Source organism: Crinia signifera, chromosome 2 (genome assembly GCF_055691185.1).
Source record: "Crinia signifera chromosome 2, ASM5569118v1, whole genome shotgun sequence".
Classification (NCBI taxonomy): domain Eukaryota; kingdom Metazoa; phylum Chordata; class Amphibia; order Anura; family Myobatrachidae; genus Crinia; species Crinia signifera.
This window is the reverse complement of record NC_139218.1, coordinates 402861362-402882423: the sequence shown is the minus strand read 5'-3', so window position 1 is coordinate 402882423 and position 21062 is coordinate 402861362. Positions and strand designations below refer to the sequence as shown.

Sequence of the window (21062 nt, the reverse complement as noted above, 5' to 3'; positions counted from 1 at the left end):
ATGGCGGCGACACTTCCGGCTGTCAGGGAGACTCCTCCCACCAGAGACAGGGAATTAGAGAGAGACCGTTTTGTATGGCTTAAAAGACTGCAGCCAGAGCCAGCACTGAGGGTCCCAGAGACAGACAGGCATCTGAGAGACACCCTGAATCTGAGAGAGACACCCTACAACTGAGAGACACCCTGCATCTGAGAGAGACACCCTGCATCTGAGAGAGACATCCAGCATCTGAGAGAGACACCCTGCATCTGAGAGAGACACCCTGCATCTGAGAGAGACATCCAGCATCTGAGAGAGACACCCTGCAACGGAGGGAGCGACATCCAGTCTGAGAGAGACACCCTGCATCTGAGAGAGACACCCTGCAACAGAGAGAGAGAGACCACCTGCATCTGAGAGAGACACCCTGCAACAGAGAGAGAGACACCCTGCATCTGAGAGAGACACCCTGCAACAGAGAGACACCCTGCATCTGAGAGAGACACCCTGCAACAGAGAGAGAGACCACCTGCATCTGGTAGCCGTCCAGAGACACCCAGCATCTGAGAGAGACACCCAGCATCTGAGAGAGACACCCAGCATCTAAGAGATGTCCAGAGACACACTGCATCTGAGAGAGACCTCCAGCATCTGATAGCCGTCCAGAGACACCCTGCATCTGAGAGAGACACCCAGCATCTGAGAGATGTCCAGAGACACACTGCATCTGAGAGAGACCTCCAGCATCTGATAGCCGTCCAGAGACACCCTGCATCTGAGAGAGACAGCCAGAGAAAACCTGCATGTGAGAGAGAGACACCCTGCATCTGAGAGAGTGCACCCACAGACATCCTGGACCTTAGAGAGGAGAGTGCACCCATAGACAGCCTGTCTATGGGAGAGAGTATATAATATAGTGTGAGACAGAAACTGACAGACTGCTCCTCCTAGTCCTCTGACACAGAGAGACATACGGGAGGTCTACAAGAGTGTATGAGAGACTGCTGTTAGAGATTATTCCCAGGAGATCTATGTCCTGAAAAGACTGTCTGCAGGAGAAGTGACCACCCAATGAGACAGTCTGAGATCTGAGCTTCAGGTGAGACTGCCTCAGTGTGCGCGTGACCTGCCGCTATACACCTGTGTACAAATCCCATAATTACAGGGTAACGGACCTCAGCTAAATATACCAAGCTGGCGTGTCTAATGTGGGCAATTATACCTGTCCTTATATACCACAGAGACCCCTATATACCACCTGTAATACAGCGTGTGTCATATCCCTATATACCACCTGTAATACAGCGTGTCACACCTCCTTATACAGAGTTCCTTATATACCACCTGTAATACAGCGTGTGTCATACCCCCTTATACAGAGATCCCTATATACCACCTGTAATACAGCGTGTGTCACACCTCCTTATACAGAGATCCCTATATACCACCTGTAATACAGCGTGTGTCATACCCCCTTATACAGAGATCCCTATATACCACCTGTAATACACTGTGTGTCACACCTCCTTATACGGAGATCCCTATATACCACCTGTAATACACCGTGTGTCATACCCCCTTATACAGAGATCCCTATATACCACCTGTAATACACCGTGTGTCATACCCCCTTATACAGAGATCCCTATATACCACCTGTAATACAGCGTGTGTCATACCCCCTTATACAGAGACCCCTATATACCACCTGTAATACAGCGTGTGTCATACCCCCTTATACAGAGATCCCTATATACCACCTGTAATACAGCGTGTCACACCTCCTTATACAGAGTTCCCTATATACCACCTGCAATACAGCGTGTCACCCCCCTTATACAGAGACCCCTATATACCACCTGTAATACAGCGTGTCACACCCCCTTATACAGAGATCCCTATATACCACCTGTAATACAGCGTGTGTCACACCCCCTTATACAGAGTTCCCTATATACCACCTGTAATACAGCGTGTGTCATACCCCCTTATACAGAGACTAGGTGATTCATCGCGCCCTACGGGCGCTCTTCACACCGGCGTAAGGGGCTACGCCCCTTAATTTGTGAACATTTGTATTGTGAGAAATATGGTTAGAATTGTATGAAAGATGCCCTGTATTGCAGCTTCTGGCAGTGGGTGAGGGTCCAGCGTGGCAGCACAGGAGTACCGGACGGTGGCCCTGAGTCAGTGTCTCCTCCTACTGGGTGGGAGTTAGGGTGCATGAGAGCAGGAGGCTGGGATATGAGGCATGATAGGGGAATGTGGGCAACACAGCGTCAGCGACTCCCCAGTGGTGGAAGTTACGGTTCAGGAGAGCAGGAAGCTGGGTAGTGATAGGGGTGTGTGGGCATACGGGGGACTAAAGAGGGTGGTGGACACTGTGCAGCTTCTGCCAGTGGGTGAGGGTCCAGCGTGGCAGCACAGAAATACAGGAGTCAGTGTCTCCTCTGACTGGGTGGGAGTTAGGGTGCATGAGAGCAGGAGGCTGGGCGGTAAAGCATGATAGGGGAATGTGGGCAACACAGGGTGAGCGGGTCTCCACTGGCGGAAGTTACGGGGCAGGAGAACAGGAGGCAGGGCAGTGTCCTCCCACATTGATGGCAAAAGTATTTACCATCGGCCATAAACCATCGATTATTTGAAAATCATTGATGGTCGATGGGCATCCCTAGAACTGGAGGAGGGTGGGGGACAGTATGCAGCTCCCGGCAGTGGGTGAGCGTCTCCTCCCACTGGGAGGGAGTGAGCGTGCATGAGAGCAGGAGGCTGTATAATAGTGGTATGTGGGCAAGACATTGATAAAAGTTGTGGCGCTGGTGCAGAGGGCAGTGGGGAAACCTGCAGTGCGGCAGACAGGGCCGGATTTCCCACCTAGGGGCGGTACCTGCTTGTGGTGGTACAGGATCCCCCATTGTCACGGGGTTACGTGAAATGCGGGAGCGGGGGCCGCGGTGGTCCGCTGGGGGGTGGAATTGCCGGAAGGGGGTCTGGGGGGTCTGCAAATTGCGGGAGGGGGGGTGGTGTGTGGGGATCCACGGTTAGCGGGAGGGGGCGGGGGTCCGCAAATCGTGGGCGGGGGCGCGGGGGGGCTTGAATAGTGGGAAGGGGGGTCCGCAAATTGCGGGAGGGGGGTTGTCGGGGTTAGTGAATTGCGGGAGGGGGGGTTGCGGAGGTCCGTGAATTGCGGGAGGGGCGCGTGGGGTGCCGTGAGTCAAGGGGGGGTGGTGCGGGGGTCCGTGAATCACGGGAGGGGTCATGAATCGCAGGAGGGGGGGGTCGTGGGGGGGCTGCGAATCGCAGGAGGGGGGGGTGTGGGGGGTTGCCGTGAATTGCATGAGGGGGGCGTGAATCAAGGGAGGGTGGGCGCAGGGGGTGGTGCGGGGGTCCGTGAATCGCGGGAGGGGGCATGAATCGCGGGAGGGGGGGTCGTGGGGGGTTCCGAATCGCAGGAAGGGGGGTATGGGGGGTGCCGTGAATTGCGTGAGGGGGGCATGGGCCCTTTTAATGCCGGGAGGGGGGGTCGCAGGGGTCCCGCGAATCGCGGGAGGGGAGGATGCACGGGTCCTGCGAATCGCGGGAGGGGTCTGGCGGGAGGGAGGGGTCGCTGGGGTCCCACGATTTGCGGGAGGGTCGCGGGGGTCCCGCGTTTCGCGGGAGGGGGTGGTCGCGGAGGTCCAGCGAATCGCGGGAGGGGGTGGTCGGGTCTGGGACGGATATTAGACAGCACTTACATCGACAGCCATTACATCGACACCATTAGTTCGACAGCTCAATAGGTCGACATGGTTTTAGGTCGACAAACCATTAGGTCGACATGTCATTATGTCGACAGCTCATTAGGTCGACAGCTCATTAGGTCGACATGTTTTTAGGTCGACACTGCCATTAGGTCGACAGAGTCTATGTCGACAGTCAAAAGGTCGACATGGGTTTTGTCACTGTTTTTTTGGGCGAAATGTCGACACAGTCGACATGAACACAGTTTGAAGTGTACCGCAGCCGCTCGCTATGCTTCGGGCACGGTGCCTCGCTGCGCTCGGCACACTATTTTATTCTCCCACCACGCCCTAGTGGATAGTAGGGAATGAAATACCACCTGTCGGCACATGTCGGCTCAATAAACAGTGAAAAAACCCATGTTGACCTTTTGACTGTCGACATAGACACTGTCGACCTAATGGCAGTGTCGACCTAAAAACATGTCGACCTAATGAGCTGTCGACCTAATGAGCTGTCGACCTAATGGTATGTCGACCTAAAACCATGTCGACCTATTGAGCTGTTGAACTAAAGGTGTTGATGTAATGGCTGTCGATGTAAGTGCTGTCTATCAATAGTCCGGATACCGGGGTGGTCGCGGGGGTCCCGCGAATCGCGGGAGGGGGGTCGCGGGGGTCCCGTGAATCGCGGGAGGGGGGGTTCGCGGGGGTCCCGCGACTCGCGGGAGGGTGGAAAGCGGGGGTCCCGCGAATCGCGGGAGGGGGGGTGCGGGGTCCCGCGAATGGCGGGAGGGGGGGGTCACGGGGGTTCCGCAAATGGCGGGAGGGGGGGTCACGGGGGTCCCGCAAATCGCGGGAGGGGGGGTCGCGGGGGTCCTGGCAGAGGGTAGGGATGTGCAGGAGTAATGGTGGATGGTGGCTGTGGAGTAATGGTGGATGGTGGGCGTGTACTGTAGCCCTGGCTGGGCGGGGGGAGGTGATGTCAAGGGGGTGGAACGTCAGACACATGAAAGTGAAACTGTTTTACACAGGAACGTTCTCCACAGGGGTTGAGTGACAGATCTGGCTAAATATATAAGAGATCCCGATATACCACCTGTAATACAGCGTGTCACATCCCCTTATACAGAGATCCCTATATACCACCTGTAATACACTGTGTGTCACACCCCCTTATACAGAGTTCCCTATATACTACCTGTAAGAAAGCGTGTCACACCCCCTTATACAGAGACCCTATATACCACCTGTAATACAGCGTGTGTCACACCCCCTTATACAGAGACCCCTATGTACCACCTGTAATACAGCGTGTGTCACACCCCCTTATACAGAGATCCCTATATACCACCTGTAATACAGCGTATGTCACACCCCCTTATACAGAGATCCCTATATACCACCTGTAATACACTGTGTGTCACACCCCCTTATACAGAGATCCCGATATACCACCTGTAATACAGCGTGTGTCACACCCCCTTATACAGAGATCCCTATATACCACCTGTAATACACTGTGTGTCACACCCCCTTATACAGAGATCCCTATATACCACCTGTAATACAGCGTGTCACACCTCCTTATACAGAGTTCCCTATATACCACCTGTAATACAGCGTATGTCACATCTCCTTATACAGAGATCCCTAAATACCACCTGTAATACACCGTGTGTCACACCTCCTTATACAGAGATCCCTATATACTACCTGTAATACAGCGTGTGTCACATCCCCTTATACAGAGATCCCGATATACCACCTGTAATACAGCGTGTCGCATCCCCTTATACAGAGATCCCTATATACCACCTGTAATACACTGTGTGTCACACCCCCTTATACAGAGTTCCCTATATACTACCTGTAAGAAAGCGTGTCACACCCCCTTATACAGAGACCCTATATACCACCTGTAATACAGCGTGTGTCACACCCCCTTATACAGAGACCCCTATATACCACCTGTAATACAGCGTGTGTCACACCCCCTTATACAGAGATCCCTATATACCACCTGTAATACAGCGTGTGTCACACCCCCTTATACAGAGATCCCTATATACCACCTGTAATACAGTGTGTGTCACCCCCTTATACAGAGATCCCTATATACCACCTGTAATACAGCTTGTGTCACACCCCCTTATACAGAGATCCCTATATACCACCTGTAATACAGCGTGTGTCATACCCCCTTATATAGAGATCCCGATATACCACCTGTAATACAGCGTGTGTCACACCCCCTTATACAGAGATCCCTATATACCACCTGTAATACAGCGTGTGTCACACCCCCTTATACAGAGATCCCTATATACCACCTGTAATACAGCGTATGTCATACCCCCTTATACAGAGATCCCGATATACCACCTGTAATACAGCGTGTGTCACACCCCCTTATACAGAGATCCCTATATACCACCTGTAATACAGCGTCTGTCACACCCCCTTATACAGAGATCCCTATATACCACCTGTAATACAGCCTTTCACACCCCCTTATACAGAGATCCATATATACCACCTGTAAGAAAGCGTGTCACACCCCCTTATACAGAGACCCCTATATACCACCTGTAATACAGCGTGTGTCACACCCCCTTATACAGAGATCCCTATATACCACCTGTAATACAGCGTGTGTCACACCCCCTTATACAGAGATCCCTATATACCACCTGTAATACAGCGTGTCACATCCCCTTATACAGAGACCCCTATATACCACCTGTAATACTGCGTGTCACATCCCCTTATACAGAGATCCCTATATACCACCTGTAATACAGCGTGTCACACCCCCTTATACAGAGATCCCTATATACCACCTGCAATACAGCGTGTCACATCCCCTTATACAGAGATCCCGATATACCACCTGTAATACACTGTGTGTCACACCCCCTTATACAGAGATCCCTATATACTACCTGTAATACAGCGTGTCACATCCCCTTATACAGAGATCCCGATATACCACCTGTAATACACTGTGTGTCACACCTCCTTATACAGAGATCCCGATATACCACCTGTAATACAGCGTGTGTCACTCCTCGTATACGGAGATCCCTATATACCACCTGTAATACAGACCGCGTCACTCCCCGTATACGGAGATCCCTATATACCACCTGTAATACAGACCGTGTCACTCCCCGTATACGGAGATCCCTATATACCACCTGTAATACAGACCGCGTCACTCCCCGTATACGGAGATCCCTATATACCACCTATAATACAGACCCGTATACGGAGATCCCTATATACCACCTGTAATTCACCGTGTGTCATACCCCCTTATACAGAGATCCCTATATACCACCTGTAATACACCGTGTGTCATACCCCCTTATACAGAGATCCCTATATACCACCTGTAATACACCGTGTGTCATACCCCCTTATACAGAGATCCCTATATACCACCTGTAATACAGCGTGTGTCATACCCCCTTATACAGAGACCCCTATATACCACCTGTAATACAGCGTGTGTCATACCCCCTTATACAGAGATCCCTATATACCACCTGTAATACAGCGTGTGTCATACCCCCTTATACAGAGTTCCCTATATACCACCTGTAATACAGCGTGTCACACCTCCTTATACAGAGTTCCCTATATACCACCTGTAATACAGCGTATGTCACACCTCCTTATACAGAGATCCCTAAATACCACCTGTAATACACTGTGTGTCACACCCCCTTATACAGAGACCCCTATATACCACCTGTAATACAGCGTGTGTCATACCCCCTTATACAGAGTTCCCTATATACCACCTGTAATACAGCGTGTCATACCCCCTTATACAGAGATCCCTATATACCACCTTTAATACAGCGTGTGTCACACTCCCTTATACAGAGATCTCTATATACCACCTGTAATACACCGTGTGTCACACCTCCTTATACAGAGATCCCTATATACCACCTGTAATACAGCGTGTGTCACACCTCCTTATACAGAGACCCCTATATACCACCTGTAATACAGCGTGTGTCACATCCCCTTATACAGAGATCCCGATATACCACCTGTAATACAGCGTGTCACATCCCCTTATACAGAGATTCCTATATACTACCTGTAATACACTGTGTGTCACACCCCCTTATACAGAGATCCATATATACCACCTGTAAGAAAGCGTGTCACACCCCCTTATACAGAGACCCTATATACCACCTGTAATACAGCGTGTGTCACACCCCCTTATACAGAGACCCCTATATACCACCTGTAATACAGCGTGTGTCACACCCCTTTATACAGAGATCCCTATATACCACCTGTAATACAGCGTGTGTCACACCCCCTTATACAGAGATCCCTATATACCACCTGCAATACAGCGTGTCACATCCCCTTATACAGAGATCCCTATATACCACCTGTAATACAGCGTGTGTCACAACTCCTTATACAGAGATCCCTAAATACCACCTGTAATACACCGTGTGTCACACCTCCTTATACAGAGATCCCTATATACCACCTGTAATATATCGTGTGTCACACCTCCTTATACAGAGTTCCCTATATACCACCTGTAATACAGTGTGTGTCACATCCCCTTATACAGAGATCCCGATAAACCACCTCTAATACACCGTGTGTCACACCCCCTTATACAGAGACCCCTATATACCACCTGTAATACAGCGTGTGTCACCCCCTTATACAGAGATCCCGATATACCACCTGTAATACAGCGTGTCACACCCCCTTATACAGAGATCCCTATATACCACCTGTAATACAGCGTGTGTCATACCCCCTTATACAGAGATCCCTATATACCACCTGTAATACAGACCCCGTCACTGCCCGTATACTGAGATCCCTATATACCACATGTAATACAGACCGCGTCACTCCCTGTATACGGAGATCCCTATATACCACCTGTAATATAGACCCTTATACGGAGATCCCTATATACCACCTGTAATACAGACCCCGTCACTCCCCGTATACGGAGATCCCTATATACCACATGTAATACAGACCCCGTCACTCCCCGTATACGGAGATCCCTATATACCACATGTAATACAGACCCCGTCACTCCCCGTATACGGAGATCCCTATATACCACCTGTAATACAGACCCCGTCACTCCCCGTATACGGAGATCCCTATATACCACCTGTAATACAGACCCGTATACGGAGATCCCTATATACCACATGTAATACGGACCGCGTCACTGCACGTATACGGAGATCCCTATATACCACCTGTAATACAGACCTGTATACGGAGATCACTATATACCACCGGTAATACAGATCGCTTATACGGAGATCCCTATATACCACCTGTAATACAGACCCGTATACGGAGATCCCTATATACCACCTGTAATACGGACCGCGTCACTGCACGTATACGGAGATCCCTATATACCACCTGTAATACAGACCCGTATACGGAGATCACTATATACCACCGGTAATACAGACCGCTTATACGGAGATCCCTATATACCACCTGTAATACAGACCCCGTCACTCCCTGTATATGGAGATCCCTATATACCACCTGTAATACAGACCGCGTCACTCCCCGTATACGGAGATCCCTATATACCACCTGTAATATAGACCCCCTATACGGAGATCACTATATACCACCTGTAATACAGACGGCGTCACTCCCCGTATACGGAGATCCCTATATACCACCTGTAATACAGACCCGTATACGGAGATCACTATATACCACCTGTAATACAGAACGTGTCACTCCCCGTATACGGAGATCCCTATATACCACCTGTCATATAGACCCCGTCACTCCCCGTATACGGAGATCCCTATATACCACCTGTATTACAGACTGCGTCATTTCCCGTATACGGAGATCCCAATATACCACCTGGAATACAGTCCGCGTCACTCCCCGTATACGGAGATCCCTATATACCACCTGTAATACAGACCGCGTCACTCCCCGTATACGGAGACCATGTTATGGGATTTGTACAGGTGAGTCAGTCTTGGTACCGGCAGGTAATCTCTGAGTGGGGCAGTGTATGGGGCGTGTCTGGGGTTGGTGCTCAGGTTACTGCTGATTCCGTTGTGAGTGCAGGTAATCTCTGAGTGGGCGGGGTTTGGGCGTGTCTGGGGTTGGTGCTCAGGTTACTGCTGACTCTGTATTGAGTGCAGGTAATCTGAGTGGGCGGGGTTTGGGCGTGTCTAGGGGCGGTGCTCAGGTTACTGCTGACTCTGTATTGAGTGCAGGTAATCTGAGTGGGCGGGGTTTGGGCGTGTCTGGGGGTGGTGCTCAGGTTACTGCTGACTCTGTATTGAGTGCAGGTATTCTGTGCTGCTGTCTCCTGTGATGACTCTGCACCAGGTAATGTGTCCTCACTGCACTCTGTATTCTCGTGTGTGTGTGTGTGTGTGTGTGCGTGCCTGTGCCTGTGAGCGTGTGCATGTATATTAATATGTTCTCTACACGTGTGTGTACCTGTATACATGAAGTCAGGGAGCTTGGTGATTACAGTACCACCTGAGAATTCCACCTGTATCATACATGTGCGCACACCTGTAGCCCCTGCGTGTTCCTGCTCTGTTTACCGGAAAACCTGTTCTGCCACTTCTGTATCCTGGAAAATAGTACTCAGGATCTGCCAGTCTCCCCCGCCTGTGTGCTGCACACCTACACTCTGCAGAGCCTACAGGATCTGCCAGTCTCCCCCGCCTGTGTGCTGCACACCTACACTCTGCAGAGCCTACAGGATCTGCCAGTCTCCCCCGCCTGTGTGCTGCACACCTACACTCTGCAGAGCCTACAGGATCTGCCAGTCTCCCCCGCCTGTGTGCTGCACACCTACACTCTGCAGAGCCTACAGGATCTGCCAGTCTCCCCCGCCTGTGTGCTGTGCGCTCTGCACACTTACACCCTGCAGAGCCTACAGGATCTGCCAGTCTCCCCCGCCCTGTGTGCTGCAGGCTCTGCACACCTACACTCTGCAGACCCTACAGGATCTGCCAGTCTCCCCCGCCTGTGTGCTGCACGTTCTGCACACTTACACCCTGCAGAGCCTACAGGATCTGCCAGTCTCCCCCGCCTGTGTGCTGTACTCAGGATCTGGCAGCCTCCCCCGCCCTGTGTGCTGTATGCTCTGCACACTTACACTCTGCAGAGCCTTCAGGATCTGCCAGCTTGCTCTGCCCTGTGTGCTGCACTCTATGCACACTTATACTCTGCAGAGCCTTTCCCCCAACCTGTGTGCTGCACACTTTGCACATGTTACGCTTTGTAGAGCCTTCAGGATCCACCATCCTCCTCAGCCCTGTGTGCTGCATGCTCCGCACACTTATAGTCTGCAGAGACTAATGTACCAAATGTACAGGGACTAGTGCTTGGGTGCTGTGTGCTGCATACTTTGCATAATATAAAGGTGTAACTAGTGCTCATCATCTGGCAGCCTCCTCACCCATCTCTACATGCTGTATTCCCCCCATCAAGCCCCCCCCCCGTACGTGCCGTTCTCTCCCCAATAGGCTGCACTCCCCAGTAAGCCCCGTTCTTCTCTCTTCTCAGGAAAGTCTCTGGTTAACGGGATCTCTCTGGTAAGCCCCGTTCTCTCCCCATCAATCAGAGACTGTCCTTAGATGGAGGGGGGAGAGAACGGGGCTCACCGGAGAGGTCCCGCTAACAAACACTGGCCTGAGAAGGAGGGAAGGGGTAGAGAGAGGGACCTAACAGGTAGATCCCGCCAACCAGAGACTGGCCTAAGTTGGAGGAGAATCTTCCCGGTAGGCCGCGCTCTCTCTTCCTCTCCCTCCTTCTCAGTCCAGTCTCTGATTGTGGGGATCTCCCTGGTAGGCCCCGTTCTCTCCTCCTCTCCCTCCTTCTCAGTCCAGTCTCTGATTGGGGGCATCTCTCTGGTAAGCCTCGTTCTCTCCCCCTCTCCCTCCTTCTCAGGCCAGTCTCTGGTTGCTGGGATCTCCCCGGTAGCCCCGTTCTCTCCTTCTCAGGCCAGTCTCTGATTGGGGGGATCTCCCTGGTAGCACCGATCTCACCCCCTCTCCCTCCTTCTCAGGCCAGTCCCTGATTGGCGGGATCTCCTTGGTGGGCCTCGTTCTCTCCCCCTCACCCTCCTTCTCAGGCCAGTCTCTGATTGGCGGGATCTTCCCGGTAAGCCTCGTTCTCTCCCTCCTCCTCAGGCCAGTCTCTGATTGGCGGGATCTCCCTGGTAGGCCTCGTTCTCTCCTCAGGCCAGTCTCTGATTGGCGGGATCTCCCCGGTAGCCCCATTCTCTCCTCCTCTCCCTCCTTCTCAGGCCATTCTCTGATTGGCGGGATCTCCCTGGTAGGCCTCGTTCTCTCCCCCTCTCCCTCCTTCTCAGGCCAGCCTCTGATTGGCGGGATCTCCCTGGTAGGCCTCGTTCTCTCCCTCCTTCTCAGGTCAGTCTCTGATTGGCGGGATCTCCCTGGTAGCACCGATCTCACCCCTCTCCCTCTTTCTCAGGCCAGTCTCTGGTTGCTGGGATCTCCCCGGTAGGCCTCGTTCTCTCCCCCCTTTCTCAGGCCAGTCTCTGATTGGCGGGATCTCCCTGGTAGGCCTCGTTCTCTCCCCCTCTCCCCCTCTCCCTCATTCTCAGGCCAGTCTCTGGTTGCCAGGATCTCCCTGGTAGGCCTCGTTCTCTCCCCCTCCCCCTCATTCTCAGGCCAGTCTCTGATTGGCGGGATCTCCCCGGTAAGCCCCGTTCTCTCCCCCTCTCCCTCCTTCTCAGGCCAGTCTCTGATTGGCGGGATCTCCCTGATAGGCCTCGTTCTCTCCCTCCTTCTCAGGTCAGTCTCTGATTGGCGGGATCTCCCTGGTAGCACCGATCTCACCCCTCTCCCTCTTTCTCAGGCCAGTCTCTGGTTGCTGGGATCTCCCTGGTAGGCCTCGTTCTCTCCCCCCTTCTCAGGCCAGTCTCTGATTGACGGGATCTCCCTGGTAGGCCTCGTTCTCTCCCCCTCTCCCTCATTCTCAGGCCAGTCTCTGGTTGCCAGGATCTCCCTGGTAGGCCTCGTTCTCTCCCCCTCTCCCTCATTCTCAGGCTAGTCTCTGGTTGGCGGGATCTCCCCGGTAAGCCCCGTTCTCTCCCCCTCTCCCTCCTTCTCAGGCCAGTCTCTGATTGGCGGGATCTCCCTGGTAGGACCTGTTCTCTACCCCTTTCCCTCCTTCTCAGGCCAATATCTGGTTGCCGGGATCTCCCTGGTAAGCCCCGTTCTCTCCCCCTCTCCCTCCTTCTCAGGCCAGTCTCTGGTTGCTGGGATCTCCCTGGTAGGCCTCGTTCTCTCTCCCTCCTTCTCAGGCCAGTCTCTGATTGGCGGGATCTCCCCGGTAAGCCTCCTTCTCTCCCCCTCTCCCTCCTTCTCAGGCCAGTCTCTGGTTGGCGGGATCTCCCTGGTAGGCCTCGTTCTCTCCCCCTCTCCCTCCTTCTCAGGCCAGTCTCTGGTTGCCGGGATATCCCCGGTAGGCCTCGTTCTCTCCCCCTCTCCCTCCTTCTCAGGCCAGTCTCTGGTTGCCGGGATATCCCTGGTAGGCCTCGTTCTCTCCCCCTCTCCCTCCTTCTCAGGCCAGTCTCTAGTTGCCGGGATCTCCCTGGTAGGCCGCGTTCTCTCCCTCCTTCTCAGGCCAGTATCTGGTTGCCGGGATCTCCCTGGTAAGCCCCGTTCTCTCCCCCTCTCCCTCCTTCTCAGGCCAGTCTCTAGTTGCCGGGATCTCCCTGATAGGCCACATTCTCTCCCTCCTTCTCAGGCCAGTATCTGGTTGCCGGGATCTCCCCGGTAAGCCCCGTTCTCTCCCCCTCTCCCTCCTTCTCAGGCCAGTCTCTGATTGGCGGGATCTCCCTGGTAAGCCCCGTTCTCTCCCCCTCTCCCTCCTTCTCAGGCCAGTCTCTGGTTGCTGGGATCTCCCTGGTAGGCCTCGTTCTCTCTCCCTCCTTCTCAGGCCAGTCTCTGATTGGCGGGATTTTCCCGGTAAGCCTCGTTCTCTCCCCCTCTCCCTCCTTCTCAGGCCAGTCTCTGGTTGGCGGGATCTCCCTGGTAGGCCTCGTTCTCTCCCCCTCTCCCTCCTTCTCAGGCCAGTCTCTGGTTGCCGGGATATCCCCGGTAGGCCTCGTTCTCTCCCCCTCTCCCTCCTTCTCAGGCCAGTCTCTGGTTGCCGGGATATCCCTGGTAGGCCTCGTTCTCTCCCCCTCTCCCTCCTTCTCAGGCCAGTCTCTAGTTGCCGGGATCTCCCTGGTAGGCCGCGTTCTCTCCCTCCTTCTCAGGCCAGTATCTGGTTGCCGGGATCTCCCTGGTAAGCCCCGTTCTCTCCGCCTCTCCCTCCTTCTCAGGCCAGTCTCTGGTTGCTGCGATCTCCCTGGTAGGCCTTGTTCTCTCTCCCTCCTTCTCAGGCCAGTCTCTGATTGGCGGGATCTCCCCGGTAAGCCCCGTTCTCTCCCCCTCTCCCTCCTTCTCAGGCCAGTCTCTGGTTGCTGCGATCTCCCTGGTAGGCCTTGTTCTCTCTCCCTCCTTCTCAGGCCAGTCTCTGATTGGTGGGATCTTCCCGGTAAGCCTCGTTCTCTCCCCCCTTCTCAGGCCAGTCTCTGATTGACGGGATCTCCCTGGTAGGCCTCGTTCTCTCCCCCTCTCCCTCATTCTCAGGCCAGTCTCTGGTTGCCAGGATCTCCCTGGTAGGCCTCGTTCTCTCCCCCTCTCCCTCATTCTCAGGCCAGTCTCTGGTTGGCGGGATCTCCCCGGTAAGCCCCGTTCTCTCCCCCTCTCCCTCCTTCTCAGACCAGTCTCTGATTGGCGGGATCTCCCTGGTAGGCCCTGTTCTCTACCCCTTTCCCTCCTTCTCAGGCCAATATCTGGTTGCCGGGATCTCCCTGGTAAGCCCCGTTCTCTCCCCCTCTCCCTCCTTCTCAGGCCAGTCTCTGGTTGCTGGGATCTCCCTGGTAGGCCTCGTTCTCTCTCCCTCCTTCTCAGGCCAGTCTCTGATTGACGGGATCTCCCCGGTAAGCCTCGTTCTCTCCCCCTCTCCCTCCTTCTCAGGCCAGTCTCTGGTTGGCGGGATCTCCCTGGTAGGCCTCGTTCTCTCCCCCTCTCCCTCCTTCTCAGGCCAGTCTCTGGTTGGCGGGATCTCCCTGGTAGGCCTCGTTTTCTCCCCCTCTCCCTCCTTCTCAGGCCAGTCTCTGGTTGCTGGGATCTCCCTGGTAGGCCCTGTTCTCTCCCCCTCTCCCTCCTTCTCAGGCCAGTCTCTGGTTGGCGGGATCTCCCTGGTAGGCCTCGTTCTCTCCCCCTCTCCCTCCTTCTCAGGCCAGTCTCTGGTTGCTGGGATCTCCCTGGTAGGCCCTGTTCTCTCCCCCTCTCCCTCCTTCTCAGGCCAGTCTCTGGTTGGCGGGATCTCCCTGGTAGGCCCCGTTCTCTCCCCCTCTCCCTCCTTCTCAGGCCAGTCTCTGGTTGGCGGGATCTCCCTGGTAGGCCTCGTTCTCTCCCCCTCTCCCTCCTTCTCAGGCCAGTCTCTAGTTGCCGGGATCTCCCTGGTAGGCCGCGTTCTCTCCCTCCTTCTCAGGCCAGTATCTGGTTGCCGGGATCTCCCTGGTAAGCCCCGTTCTCTCCCCCTCTCCCTCCTTCTCAGGCCAGTCTCTGGTTGCTGGGATATCCCTGGTAGGCCTCGTTCTCTCCCCCTCTCCCTCTTTCTCAAGCCAGTCTCTGGTTGCCGGGATCTCCCTGGTAGGCCTCGTTCTCTCCCCCTCTCCCTCCTTCTCAGGCCAGTCTCTGGTTGCCGGGATCTCCCGCAGGCTCTGTGTAACCAGTGACTTCCTGTGGTGCGCTGTGGTCTATATGTCATCATTAGTCTGTAATGTTAATGTCTGACTGTCATCACTGCAGGGTCACTATGTCTGACGGGATGATGAGTAAGGCGGCAACCATGGAGATTCCTATTAGCAGCAATGGGGTCTCTGGGACCCTGAATGAGGACGAGAGTCTGGAGCAGGTAATTCCCCCGTGTGTCACCCTGCTGTGTGTACACCTGTATATACGGGTCACTCAGGCGTGTGTACACCTGTATATATGGGTCATCCAGCTGTGTATACCCCTGTATATATGGGTCATCCTGCTGTGTGTACACCTGTATATATGGGTCACCCTGCTGTGTGTACACCTGTATATACGGGTCACCCAGGCGTGTGTACACCTGTATATATGGGTCATCCTGCTGTGTGTACACCTGTATATATCTGTGTCGCCCAGCTGTGTATACCCCTGTATATATGGGTCACCCTGCTGTGTGTACACCTGTATATATGGGTCATCCAGCTGTGTATACCCCTGTATATATCTGTGTCGCCGTGCTGTGTGTACACCTGTGTATATATGGGTCATCCTGCTGTGTGTACACCTGTATATACGGGTCACCCAGGCGTGTGTACACCTGTATATATGGGTCATCCTGCTGTGTGTACACCTGTATATATGGGTCATCCTGCTGTGTGTACACCTGTATATACGGGTCATCCTGCTGTGTGTACACCTGTGTATATATCTGTGTCACCCTGCTGTGTGTACACCTGTATATATGGGTCACCCAGCTGTGTGTACACAATATGGGTCACCCAGCTGTGTGTACACCTGTATATATGGGTCACCCTGCTGTGTGTACACCTGTATATATGGGTCACCCTGCTGTGTGTACACCTGTATATATGGGTCACCCTGCTGTGTGTACACCTGTATATATGGGTCACCCTGCTGTGTGTACACCTGTATATATCTGTGTCACCCTGCTGTGTGTACACCTGTATATATGGGTCACCCTGCTGTGTGTACACCTGTATATATGGATCATCCTGCTGTGTGTACACCTGTATATACGGGTCACCCTGCTGTGTGTACACCTGTATATATGGGTCACCCTGCTGTGTGTACACCTGTATATACGGGTCATCCTGCTGTGTGTACACCTGTGTATACGGGTCACCCTGCTGTGTGTACACCTGTATATACGGGTCACCCTGCTGTGTGTACACCTGTATATATCTGTGTCACCCTGCTGTGTATACACCTGTGTAGATCTAGGTCACTTTTTTGTGTATGTATATATGTGTGTGTGTGTGTGTGTGTGTGTGTGTAATAAATATATATATCTATATCTATCTTTCTTCAGCGGTAGACGTCAGGGGCCCCAGGGATAACATTGGGTCTAGGAGTGACGTCACGACCAATCCAGCACCAGAAAGGTTAAACTTCTGGGCTGCTCAGAGACAGCCCCCTGGGCTCTCACCTCCTATACCCCGCCTCCCAGGCTAGTCAGTTTTTATCGTGCTGGCAGGAGCCAACACGCATTAGAAAGGTGCTGCTATAATAGCAGCATAAAACTTTTAATTTTTTTTTTTTTTTAATTCTTATTTTTACACTGACCGGAGTCAGTGACAGAGCAGCAGCGCCGGGGGTCTATTAGACCCCTGCACTGCGCTCCATCACCCGGGACCCGGCAGCCCAACACCACCCACGTGGTTTACACAAGCGGAGGTGTTCGGCTGGCTCTATAGCACTGGAGAGCACAGCCGCAACGGGGACCGGGACGACAGCGGTGAGCCGCTTACAGGTAACGCGCTCCCCGCTGGGAGCGCGCGCGCGCATGTTTAATGGCGGCTGAGCAGCCCGGCGAAGGGGGATCGCCGGGCTGCACTAGCAAGCGGCAGAACCGCCGCCTTTTCAAAAGTGTTGAGCGCTCTGTCCCGCTGGACCACCAGGGAGATGTTGAGTGTGGGCAGTGGCGTCGGTACGCGGGGCCGCTCGGCAAGCACCGGATCCCCGCCATTTTACCGGCGCCACATGAGTCATTTATTCCCAGTGGCCATTTGCTAGCAGGGGGAGGGAGCCTCTCCTCACACAGCCCCTCCCCCGGAGACAGGAGCTAGGATGTACCCACGGGGTTTCCAGCCCTGATCTCTTCCTGCCTGCCTGCTGCACGTGTTGGAAGGACACAGAGAGCTTTCTGCCAGTCTGGAGTTCCATCTCTTCACGGCCGGGCCATCTGGGCAAATCCCCCCTGTACCTCTCCTTCAAGGATACCAGGTTACAGTAATTTATGCTCCTGCCGGCCTTAGTGCTTTGCGGAGCTCAGTGCCAGGTTTTTTATTTTGCATTGTATGCTCTGTTTGTGTGCTGTGTCTCATATTGTCTTAACACTATCACTGCCTGTCAGAAAGTATATTGTGTTAATTGTTACAGTCAGCTGCCTCTTGTACAATGTCAGAGGAAAGCGGTGACGACACATGGGCCCCTATATTGGTGTCCTGCACGCGTTGCAGAGCGGGCGTACCCCAGCTTGTAGAGGGGTTATGCCTACAATGTATAAAAACACATGCGCAGCCCCCTGTGGCATCACCCTCGTGGGAACCTGCTTGGGCCCAGCTTACCCAGGTCATGTCGCAGTTAATAGACAAGCTCTCTGCTGCACCATCCCTGCAGCCGGGACCGTCCGTGTCTCGGCCATGTGCCCCCCCCGAGGAGCCAGCATGGGCGCGTGCTTTGGCAGACTCAGTTCAGGGCATCCGTGCCTCTTTAAAGGGTAAATCCCGTAAGCCCCGGGGTGGGGAGATTCCTTCTACCCTCACCCATCAGGATACGGATGTAGATACTGATGATGAGGAGGATCAGCTGGTTGACGACACAGTCGACGCAGATGCTGACGACACCTCTAGGGGCGACATAACAGCAAAAGTCGATGTAGAAGCCCTGGTAATTGCGGTTAGAGACGTGTTACATTTACAGGAGGTCTCTGAACCCGTACAGTCTGTGGGCCCATCTTTTAAGCGTCACAAGCAGACGCGGACAGTGTTCCCTAACTCTTCGGAGCTAGAGGATGTCCTTGGGGAGGCCTGGGTGTTACCAAATAGGAAGTTTCCGCTCCCTAAGCGGTTTAATTCCCTGTACCCGCTCCCTCCAGAGGATAGAGTTCGCTGGGAGACTCCTCCCAAGGTGGATGCACATATCGCTAAGATTGTGCGTTCCAATACTTTGCCCATTCCAACCGCCTCTCTTAAAGATGCCGCTGACAGAAAGTTAGAGAACTTTCTTAAGCTGATTTTTACAACAACTGGGGCGGTTGCACGACCTACCCTGGCATCTGCCTGGGTGGCAAAGGCCATGGTCAAATGGATTTCTCTCCTCACTAATATTATTACTGAGGGAGATAGTGTAGATGACATGTTTCCTATTCTTGACATCATGCATCAGGCTGCACTATATTTGGGAGAGGCTGCATTAGATGCAGCCACTCTTACTTCAAGAGCATCTGCCTCAGCAGTGGCGGCACGACGATCCCTGTGGCTTCGCTCTTGGAAAGTGGATACTGAGTCCAAACAAACTCTAGAGGCATTACCCTTTGCGGGTTCTCTATTGTTTGGATCAGAGCTGGACAAAATAGTGGCCACGGTGGCTGCCTCAAAGGCGGCTTTCCTGCCATCCACTCCTGCTCCACGTCCTCGACCGGCGTTCCAGTCCTTTCGTTTCCAGGGCAGGGGTAGGGGACAGTCGTTCACAAAGACTCAGGCCCAACCCGCAAAGCCCTCTAGGGCCAGAGGAAAACGTCCCTGGCCCACTAGACGTGCTGAACATAAACCCGAGGTTAAGCCCTCGGCATGATGGGCCGGCGCTCCACCTGGGGGATCCCAGGGTGGGGGGTCGCCTGCTTCGGTTTTCACACATGTGGCTGGAGTCCACGACAGATGCTTGGGTTCGAGACTTAGTCTTCAAAGGCTATTCTATAACCTTTCGCCGTCGACCACCAAGCTCGTTCTTTTCAACAAGTTCTCCCAAACACTTGGAAAAGCGCGTAGCCCTGGAACAGGCCATACAAAAACTACTTTCAGCAGGTGTCATTGCTCCCGTTCCAGTGTCGCAACAAGGCACAGGTTTCTACGCCAGTCTTTTCTTGGTACGGAAGCCCAATGGGACCTTCCGTCCCATTTTAAATCTAAAAAGACTAAACAAATTCCTTCGGGTCCCGAAGTTCAAAATGGAGACCTTGCGGTCCATTGTGCTGGCATTGCAACCAGGGGACTACATGGCATCCCTCGACATACAAGATGCGTATCTACATGTACCCATCAAACAAGAACACTGGCGGTTCCTCAGGTTCGCGCTGCAGGACCGTCACTTTCAATTTCAGGCACTACCTTTCGGCCTGGCCACAGCTCCCCGCGTATTTACGAAGGTCATGGCAGTGATGTGCAGTGCTCTTCGCCACCAGGGTGTTCGGATTCTCCCATACCTGGACGATCTGTTGATCCTGACTCAGTCGCCCCAGGTTCTCCAGGCACACTTGACCAAGGTCGTGGCAGTCTTGGAACGCCACGGCTGGATAATCAATTGGCCAAAGTCATCCATAGTCCCTACTCAATCTATGATTCACCTAGGGGCCCTGTTGGACACAGTAAATCAGCGGATTTACTTGCCGGAGATACGCCGCAAGGCCCTGCAATCCAGAGTTCAACATCTTCTCTCACTCAGGTGTGTCTCAATACATGCCTGCATGAGGGTGCTGGGCTCCATGGTCTCGACCTTCGACATGGCGGAGTACGCTCAGTTCCACTCTCGACCATTACAACGGGAAATTCTGAGGAAATGGTCGGGGTCATACTCCAACATAAGGTCACACCTGATTGTCTTATCACCGGCAGCTCGGAGTTCCCTGTCATGGTGGCTTCTAGATCAGAACCTCATGGAAGGGAGGCCTTTTTGGATCCAAAAGTGGACTCTCCTCACCACGGATGCCAGTCTTCGTGGTTGGGGAGCAGTCACATGTCAGAAATCCTTTCAGGGGCTTTGGACTCCACAGGAATCCTTGCTATCCATCAACACTCTCGAACTAAGAGCTGTCTTACTAGCTCTCCGCCAGGCAGAGCCTTGGCTTCAAGGTCACCCGGTGCAGGTACAGTCGGACAATGCGACGACGGTGGCTTATATCAACCACCAGGGTGGCACTCGGAGTCGAGCAGCTATGGCGGAGGCCTCTTGTATCTTCCAGTGGGCGGAGAACAAGATCCCGGCATTATCGGCAATCTTCATCCCGGGACTTCTCAATTGGGAGGCGGACTTCTTGAGTCGGCAGACTCTGGATGCCGGAGAATGGACCCTACATCCGAAAGCATTTCAGATGTTGGTAGACCGGTGGGGCAGACCGGAGGTGGATCTGATGGCATCTCGCCACAATCACCAGGTCACCCTGTACGGTTCCAGGTCTCGAGATCCGAACGCTTGCATGGTAGACGCTCTGTCAGCCCAGTGGCCGTTCGCTCTCATGTATGCCTTTCCCCCATTTTCACTC

At 53.6% G+C, this 21062-nt stretch overlaps 1 protein-coding gene across 1 annotated transcript in view; it reads left to right on the top strand.

Annotated features, from left to right (window-relative positions):
- Positions 1-2: 2 nt before the first annotated feature.
- The window catches only part of ARFIP2 (ARF interacting protein 2), a 56846-nt gene continuing 35786 nt past the window's right edge, over positions 3-21062 (top strand). Inside the window, exons 1-2 of the mRNA XM_083170619.1 lie at positions 3-1078; positions 15617-15722. Of these exons, the coding sequence (XP_083026745.1) occupies positions 15624-15722 (99 nt within the window). The 5' untranslated portion in view covers positions 3-1078; positions 15617-15623. The remainder of the gene's footprint in view (positions 1079-15616; positions 15723-21062) is intronic.